This window comes from Zea mays, chromosome 4 (genome assembly GCF_902167145.1).
Source record: "Zea mays cultivar B73 chromosome 4, Zm-B73-REFERENCE-NAM-5.0, whole genome shotgun sequence".
Taxonomy (NCBI): domain Eukaryota; kingdom Viridiplantae; phylum Streptophyta; class Magnoliopsida; order Poales; family Poaceae; genus Zea; species Zea mays.
The window spans coordinates 203,049,152-203,058,529 of NC_050099.1; the positions used below are offsets into that span (position 1 = coordinate 203,049,152).

The window sequence follows — 9,378 nt, forward strand, 5'->3', positions numbered from 1 at the left end:
CTGGGTCGGGCGAGGCGGAGACCGTCAGCTGAGGCCAGGGCTGAGTCCGAGCCCTGAGGTCGGGCGGAGCGGTGTTCGTCGTCTTCCGGGGCTGAGCCCAAGTCCGAGCCCTGGGTCGGGCGGAGCGGAGTTCGCCGTCTTCCGGGGCTTAGCCCGAGTCCGAGCCCTAGGTCGGGCGGAGCGGAGTTCGCCGTCTTCCGGGGCTTAGCCCGAGTCCGAGCCCTGGGTCGGGCGGAGCGGAGTTCGCCGTCTTCAGGGGCTGAGCCCGAGTCCGAGCCCTGGGTCGGGCGAAGCGGAGCTTCCTATGGTGCTTGAGGCCGGGCCTGACTTCCTGTCAGCCTCACTCTGTCAAGTGGCACTGCAGTCGGTACGGCGCAGGCGGCGCTGTCCTTCTGTCAGGCCGGTCAGTGGAGCGGCGAAGTGACTGCGGTCACTTCGGCTCTGTCGACTGAAGGGCGTGCGTCAGGATAAAGGTGTCAGGCCACCTTTGCATTAAATGCTCCTGCGATTTGGTCGGTTGGCGCGGCGATTTGGTCAGGGTTGCTTCTTGGCGAAGACAGGGCCTCGGGCGAGCCAGAAGTATGTTCGTTGCTGGAGGGGGACCTCAGGCGAGGGGGAGATCCTCCGGGGTCGGTTGCCCTTGCCCGAGGCTAGGCTCGGGCGAGGCGTGATCGAGTCCCTCGAATGGACCGATCCCTGACTTAATCGCACCCATCAGGCCTTTGCAGCTTTGTGCTGATGGGGGTTACCAGCTGAGAATTAGGAGTCTTGAGGGTACCCCTAATTATGGTCCCCGACAATTATATTGGAGGAAAGGCCATAAACGTTATGAACTTGTAATAGTTTTTCCAATAAGATTGAAATTATGATCGAATAGTTATTTTTTTGTTTTCCAAAGTACTCTATGTTCAGTGGTGTGGTCGATTCAATGGAGTTGCACTCTCATGGGGGCTCTCTGTTGTAGACAGGTTGTGGTAGTGGTCATGGTTGACGCTCGAGCATGGACAGACTACGAAGGGGCCGCGAAGAAAGGATTTGTGAAGAGATCTGGCAGGAGCAACTAGCTTTCATCCAACAACAACAAAAGTACATGGTTGCTTACACCTCATCGGGGCAATAAGCACTTCGGTGAGTGTCTCATATATTCTCAACACGATAGTTTATTTGTACTATAACTAATATACCGTATTTGCAACACAGACATGGTTTCCAGAGCAGGCACAACAACAACCTTTTGTTTTCCCTTAATTTCAGTCGTCGATGGCTTAGTGACAAATACTTGCTCCAACACCTCCTCTAGCTCAAGTGTGTCGATAATTATCTATAATTGAATTTATTATGAACTAGAACTTACTATGAACTAGCTCAAGTGCATCGTTCTAGTTCAGTTTAGTTTATACATGTCATTTATATCTAACCTTTTAAATCTTGGCTTAACTTGTATCTAATTTAGTTTATCTTATCTTGATTTGTAGGGATCGAGGGTCATGGGTCACAACATGTATCATACTCCACCACCACGGATACCAGCACCCAGCACCTAGAGCTTCTGGACAGCCCCAAGCTTCTGGAGAGGAGGTTAGTTTACAAAATTATTCATTTGAAAGGTGGTGAACTTAACATTCTAGTTACTAATGTATTATTCTTTTTTTTCCAGATTTCAAACTAGATAGAAGACTTCGTAAACAACTTCTTCACTTCTGACTCTAGTGGCCACAACTCAAACGATCCTCCATATGTAATGTAATATATGTATTTGCCTTCATGAGTCTTGAATGTTTTGGTATGGGCTGGATTGATGAGATTTTGGATCAAAATGTCCTAAACCCGGTCAAACACTTGTTTACTCAACCTTAGCCGGCTGAATTAAAATGTCCTATAAAATATATTTGCCTGGTGAATTCTATTCCATCACATGGTAGTGATAGCACACAAGCATTCAATTATCTAACTTAATCAAATGATGAATAATGATCACCCATTAGTATAGTAGTCAACCATACCACATTTGATTATTGCCAATAGGATACACTAACAGTAACAGTAACAGGGTTCCACAATAGCAGTATAACAACAAAACGAAAGGTCGACGATTGAAGGAAAGGACACACGAAAATGGTCCTTGTACAAGCATGGCATGGCATGGCATGATCGATGGAGATGTTTGGCTACTACTGCTCCTCGTCAGGCTTGTTTGCATCCCGCATTTCATCGCCACCATCCTCCTGATACACAGCATGATTAGCATCACTTACGTACTGACATGACAGCAGAATTCCAAGTGTTTACCTGCATGTCAGAAGTCCACAAGGTGAGGTTGTCACGAAGAAGCTGCATGATGAGTGTGCTATCCTTGTACGACTCTTCCCCAAGACTATCCAGCTCTGAAATAGCTTCGTCGAAGGCCTGGGACCAAAGCCCTCAAATCATAAAACAGCATGTCATCCCTCAAATCACCAGGAGAATGGGGAGAAGGGGAACCTGCTTGGCCAGCGAGCAGGCGCGGTCCGGCGAGCTGAGGATCTCGTAGTAGAAGACGGAGAAGTTGAGGGCGAGGCCGAGCCTGATGGGATGCGTGGGCGGCAGCTCCTTGACGGCGATGTCCTTTATACGTACGTATTAATTAAGATAAGACAGGTCTCGTTTAGGAGAGGAGAGGCAATCCATGACTGCCTGCCGAACTGCTACCTGCGCGGCCTGGTAGGCGGCGAGCGTGGAGTCCGCGGCGTCCTTGCGCTCGGCGCCGGTCTTGAACTCGGCGAGGTAGCGGTGGTAGTCCCCCTTCATCTTGAGGTAGAAGACCCTGGCGTCCACGGCCGCCGCCGCCGGCACGAGGCGCTCGTCGAGGAGGCGCAGGATCCCCGCGCAGATCCCGGAGAGCTCGGCCTCGACGCGCGCGCGGTACCCCCTGGCGGCGGCGGCGTGCCCCGCCGCGCCCCGCGTCTCCTCCTTGTGCTCGATGGAGGAGACGATGCGCCAGGAGGCGCGGCGCGCGCCGATGACGTTCTTGTAGGCGACGGAGAGCAGGTTGCGCTCCTCGACGGTGAGCTCTGCGGCGGCCGCGACCTTCTCCATGAACTCGACCATCTCCTCGTACCGCTCCGCCTGCTCCGCTAGCTTGGCCATGTAGACCATCTCCTCCCGGGTGCCGGCGGCGGCGGCGGCGGCGGCCATGGGTTGGGGAAAGGAGTGGGTGGGTGGGTCGTGGTCGTGGGTGGGTGCGGAGAACTGGATGGAGATGGAAACGGCAGGCAGGGTAGAGGCCAGAGGGGGAGTGTGCCAGTGGAGGAGCTGCTGCGGTTTTGTTTTTTGTTTTATTTATATAAAATAAATAAACGGAGGGGGAGGCAACGACGAACGAGGGAGAAGTTGTTGATAATCTAAATATCTTTACTACTTATATCACCTTTTTCCCGACAAGATAATAGATAGAAACGGCCCCCACCAATTTGATCATCCACCACCTATGTAGCTGCTTTTAGATGGTTTGAGCCAGCTAAAAGCATCTTCAAAAGGTCTATAGAAGTCTCCTCTAAATCAAGTTTTTTTAGAAAAAAACACAAAAAAAAATGTTTCCAACAGCTCCCCTAAACTAAAGTGCTACCAACTTTTTCATAACCTTAAAATTTCCTCATTTGCAGCTATAAATGAGGTTTTTTAGGCTCCCCAGAAACAATCTAACGTTTTAAGGGATCTGTTGAAGAAAGGATTAAAATCTAGCCCCACTAATTTTTAGATATCCCTTAAAACTGATTTTCAGAAGTTATTTTCTGGGGAGCTCTTGGAGATGCTCTAATAACTAATAGATATTTAAGGGTATACCTAAAAATTATCTAGTTCATTAGTAGATTCGTTATAAGCCTTTAAGCTAAATTTAGCCGCTAACTATTAGTTTTATAAGTTTGGAACAGTGCTTTAGTGTCGTCTAACAACCCAACCCAAGCAAAGCATCAACTTAAAACTACTCTGTTATAACTATAGGATCGGTGAGACGATCAGACGGGGTGAATAGGGGTCACTAAAAATTCTCGTCCTGCGATTACGTGACTTTAATCACAAAGATCAACCCAAAAGACCCTCTAGGGACTCAGAGCAGCAGATTAGAGCGCAACACAAACCAGTGCTGTTTGTATGCACCAAAAATCCAAGAAACTGCAGGCCTAACTTCCTAGAAATTATCAGAGTCGGAATCACCAGGAAATCTGAGCGGTAGTGCTGGCCATAGGTCCGACATTGTCGGTCGTTTAGATCTGGTAGTGCCATGCACACGGGCGGTAGTGCTGGGTAAGCAAAAATGCCCAGAATGATCTCAAATCTAACACAATTTGCGTGGGGTGTAAAAAGTTCTCTGGTGAAGTATGAACCCGAACAAGTAAGAGATCAAGTCGCAGATCAGAAATCCTGTGAAGGATAGGGTTTTGATGGGGTTTTCTCAAAGCGAACTCAAACGAGAATCAACTCGGATCACGACCATGAACTGCTCCGTGAGGGCATATGCAGTGATCCAAAGAGTCTATCTCCACCCAAATCAAACACCAACAGTATCCATATCACAAGAACTCAAAGTTTCTCCACAAATCCACAAGAGAAAGGGAAGGGAGAACCAAAAATATAAACTTCAGAATTTCAGTGAGTATTCAAAACTGAGATCGAGAAGTGACAAAAACCTGTGGGCCATAGCGGTGACCATTCCTTAGATTAAACATGAAGAACACAAACACAGTCGAAGTACGAAATCGATGTGGATCATTGGCTAAAACTGGAGCCATCTAGAGATGGGAAATATGAGTGCTAAAGCCCTAAGCCAAAACAAATGGCGGCCAAGTGATGCTAAACTAATCAGCCCTCGCCCATATTTATAGAGGATTATTATCACTTCCTAAACTACCCCTATTTACATAGAGCATATCCACTCCACCGGGGGTGAAATGGACCAACTCCTAGGATTTTTATCTGAGAGCCACGTCCTTCACACGGAGTTGCTTTGCCTTGACGCACCCTCCACGATCATGCCACGTGTCGCAACCAGTTCCCTCCAGAACCAACGCCACTGAGTTTTGAGGCCCAAACTCAGCAAAACCCGCCATCCGTAGCGCTGGGTGGTTTTGAGGCCCAAGCCACCAAACCTGCCGTGAGCAACGTACCTTGTGCACGTCCTCCACGACCAGACACATGTCCTGCAAGTCCTCGACCACGCCAGCAACACAGTCCACTCCACCACGTCAGTCAAGACCCAACACTCGCCCTTCACCGCTCCCGGTCCATCAGAACGAGCCCGCATGACCTTCACCTCAACCGTCGACCACTGTCCCTATGCTCCACACATGCACACAAGCCGACCGACATGGTTGCACAAGCATAATCTCACACTCTGGTCAGTCCACTGACTACCCCAGAGTGCTACCCGTTGACAATCACTCATCATCAACCCGAACCATAAGGGACAAGTCAACCTTGTGTTCGCAATATCTCCCTTGATGAGTGCATTTTCAACACCACCATATGGAAAAAGAAAGAGGAAGAAGAAGAGAAACTCACTCAAATGATCAAAAGCTAGATAAAAGCTAGACAAGTCATTTAGCGTAAGCAAAACTTGGTCCCCAAAGAAATGGGCAACGACTCAACACGACCAAGTAAGAAAAAGGCTATCCCTCAATAAGAGGCAAAAGCGGGGCTCAACACCACTAGCTAAAAGCCAAAATCTCATTTGAGCACAAAAAGCTTTATCGGAGCATAAAAACCAATTCAGAGTATAAAATCAGCACAAAGGTTAAAATCAAAGCTAGTTCCTCCAAAAAAAGGCAAACAACTCAACACAACTAGCAAAAGCTCCAAAAGCCTCAATTTCCCTCCCCCTGTCATAATACTCCCAAAAATCTCTCCTAGAGACCAACAACTCCAAACAACATATCTCTCCCCCTTGGATGACAGGAATCCCGAAAGACTAATTTCTCCCCCTTGATAGAAGAACTGGGAAATCTCAAAATCTCTCCCCCTTGTTGACAAGTGTACTCATCAAGCACAAAGAAGGGTAAAAAGAATAACTCCCCCTCGACAAAAGAACCCCCCTAAGAAAAATGCAAAAACGCAATAGAGAGTAGTAAATGGAGAAAATGCAGGAGCTTCAGGAGTACACTAGTCAGAATATAAAAATGTTCTAAGTGGTGTTGTGCTAAGTGTGCAGCAATAGATGCACGTGCTAGCAGATGCTCAAACTGATCATATGCACAAGATATGTGAAGTGTAAGCATTTTGATTTAGTTTTAAGCATTTTAAAGAGGTGTTCACCACAAAGACAAAACTAAGCATACAGTAAGCAAGAAATCAACTAAGTGTCAGTCGTAGTTAAGCAAGGTGAATTACCCCAAACAGCGGTCACTCATCATACTAGAAACATATCAAAAATAGATACCATTTGAAATTTTCAAGATTTATCGGATTTTGCAGCGGATTCCAAATTTCATTGAAAAGCATGTGAGTGCAAGAGGTTGTAAGCATTGTCTTTGTCTAACTTTTCAACGGGGTGCAGCCTATGCATAAAAGCAATTAGAAGCTAAAAACACCGGTTTCGATCTTCCAATACACTGCTCAAGTTCATCCAAAAGTGCAAATGAAAGCAGTCTCGATATAGTGATGTGGTGACAAATGCAAACCCATCTCGATCTTTTTGATTATCACTTATCTTGATTTTGAATGTTTAGCACAGAATGAATGAATCAAGACAAGTAAATGACTAAAAGCATGAGACATAGCCACCTAGCATACTAGTAATAGCAAAAAGGATTTCAACACATCCTACTCATGCTAGGTGCCCATCTCAATGGTGAACAATTTTATATTGAGCAAGTAATATTCAAGTTCACAATTAGGAAAAATAGCTTAGCTCAACAATATTGTATCAATATGAGCTAAATGAGCCTAAGCATGACATAGCATCATCATTTACACAAAGAACATACTACTAGGAACATAATCACATTCCAGCCGTTATACAAGTGAAGCTCAAAATAACATGATATACAGACATACTACAAAAGAAAATAAAAGACTAAAATCTACATGAAAAAGCAAAAAAAGAAGAGAAAAAGACCAAGAATGAAGCCCTGAAATCAAAAAGGGAAGCAAACACCCAATTCCCCTCGCAAATGGACAAATGTTTTTTGATCAAGGGGTTTGGGCAAGATGTCAGCAAGCTAGCGAGTAGTATCGATGTGACACAATTCGATGTCGTCTTTCTCATAATGATCACGAAGAAAGTGAACGTGAACATCAATGTGCTTGGTCCTCGAATGCAGCACATGATTCTTGGCAACACTTATGGCACTCGTGTTATTGCAAAGCGGAGGCACATGATGAAAATCCAAGCCAAAATTCCATAAGGTAGCCATCATCCAAATCAACTGCGAACAACAGCTAGCGACCATGATATACTCGACCTCTGTGGTAGATAGGGCAACACTAGATTGTTTTCGAGAAGACCATGAAACCAGTGAAGTCCCCAAAAACTGACAAGTCCTAGAAGTAGACTTGCGCTCCAAAAGGCAACCCGCAAAATCAGCATCAGAGTAACCGTACAAAGACAGAACGGATGATGAGGAATACCACAAACCAAATTCAGGAGTGAAACTTAGGTACCTCATAATCCGCTTCACACCCTTTTGTGCTATGTGCGTGGGGAAGCCTAGAAACAAACGCACAGATACACTGCGAAGTGTATGTCCGGCCTCGTCGCAGTCAAGTACATGAGAGAGCTAATCATGCTCCTGTACTCCTTCTTGTTCACGGGTTCGGTGTCCTCGTCAGTGTCAAGCGTTGATGAGGTGGACATAGGCGTCGAAAGAGGCTTGCCCTCGCCCATATCAAACTTCTTCAGGACATTCTTTGTATACTTGGCTTGATGCACAAAGGTCCCGTATTAAACTGCTTGATTTGTAGGCCAAGAAAGAAGTTTAGCTCGCCCATTATGCTCATCTCAAATTTCTTGCTCATAAGATCTAAAAATCTAGACACGGGAGCATGAGAAGAACCACCAAAGATGATATCATCCACATAAATCTGGACTAAGAGGGTGTCATTATCATGCTTGAGGAGAAAACGAGTTTTGTCTCATACCAGGCTCTAGGGGCTTATTTCTGTCACACCTGGTTTTGAAGGTAAACCGAATGCGAACCATGTATGTGCCAGGATCAGAAATTCACGTACACAGCAATTACATAAATGACTCATCATAGCACAATGCTTCGAATAACAATAAAAGAATAAGTAATATTATTAAATACTAGAGTCATTTACATAATATAAATCAAAGTACATAGAATAGAAACGTAGCCAACGTAAATAAACCCACCATAGGCAACTGACTGGTGGAGGTCGCTAGCCTAATCCTCGAACTCGTCGAAGTCCTGGAACTCCTAGAGATCCGCCTCGACGCCTTCTTCTTTACCTGAGCATAGATTGCACCAAAGGCAACCTGGTGTTTTGTGAAAGCAAGGGTGAGTACACATCAATGTACTCAGCAAATGTCTCGTTTGGCTGAAGTGGACTAGCTTTATGTGGGGTTAAGGTCAAAGCAGTTGCTTTTAGTTGGTCAGGTATTTATTATTAGTGGAAGCGAAGTTTTATCATATAACCAACCCATGAACCATTTCCTCATCGAGGAAAAACATTATCATCATCGAGCCAAAACCATAAATCAAACCATTGTATCTCGAACCATCTGTATCTCTAATCAAAGAGGATCCCAAGGCCGCTCAGAACCGTGAGCACGGTTGATATATCAGTTTCTAACCCTCTGCAGAGGTCGCACACTTTACCCACGAGTCATGATTCCCTTTCTGCCCGGAGAGAGCTACTCTCCATTGACTACTACCTAGGTGGCCTGACAGGGTATCACTACGTAGCCTTTACAAAGACTCACCTGGTGCATAGTTGCTCGTTAGGTTTTGCCAGTCGTACAAACGCAGTACACCTCCCCAAGGTGGGTGACTAACAAAACCAAATCGAATGAACCTCTGCACCCCAACCTTGGCAGAGCGAGCACTACGCCCTAGCCCCCATTGATGGCCCTCCGGCAAAGCCAACTACACCCCAGGTTCATCTAATTAATCAGCTAAGGGCGTCCCATTCCACCCTCATGGTTGCACTGTTATCCCGGGTGGTCACTCCACGAACAGGTCCTTACGGAGAGGTACTCAGGAAAATGGCCTGAGCCCCCTAGAATATCACAAGATCATCAGCATAATGAAGATATCATCGTATCATAAGTGTTCACATCATGTTCATTGATTAAAGTAGAGCAATAGCATGAAGCTAACCATAATAACCAAAAGGTAATCAAGGACAAGGTAAATAGAAAACTAGTCAATCCTTATGTTTCAA

General features: G+C 45.9%; 1 protein-coding gene and 1 long non-coding RNA gene across 2 annotated transcripts; one reads left to right on the top strand and one right to left on the bottom strand.

Moving 5' to 3' along the window:
• The first annotated feature begins 837 nt into the window (after nucleotides 1-837).
• On the top strand, nucleotides 838-2,104 carry LOC109946085 (uncharacterized). The gene is made up of 3 exons (XR_002269282.2): nucleotides 838-1,128; nucleotides 1,476-1,578; nucleotides 1,658-2,104. It is a non-coding gene; the product is annotated as an uncharacterized lncRNA (long non-coding RNA).
• Nucleotides 1,988-3,265, bottom strand: LOC100283215 (14-3-3-like protein A). Its single transcript, NM_001369526.1, has 4 exons — nucleotides 2,689-3,265; nucleotides 2,482-2,604; nucleotides 2,290-2,406; nucleotides 1,988-2,225 (listed from the first exon to the last, which is right to left on the bottom strand). Exons 1-4 carry the CDS (start codon nucleotides 3,172-3,174, stop codon nucleotides 2,172-2,174), a joined length of 780 nt encoding a protein of 259 aa, NP_001356455.1. The 5' UTR covers nucleotides 3,175-3,265; the 3' UTR covers nucleotides 1,988-2,171.
• Between the last annotated feature and the right edge of the window lie 6,113 nt (nucleotides 3,266-9,378).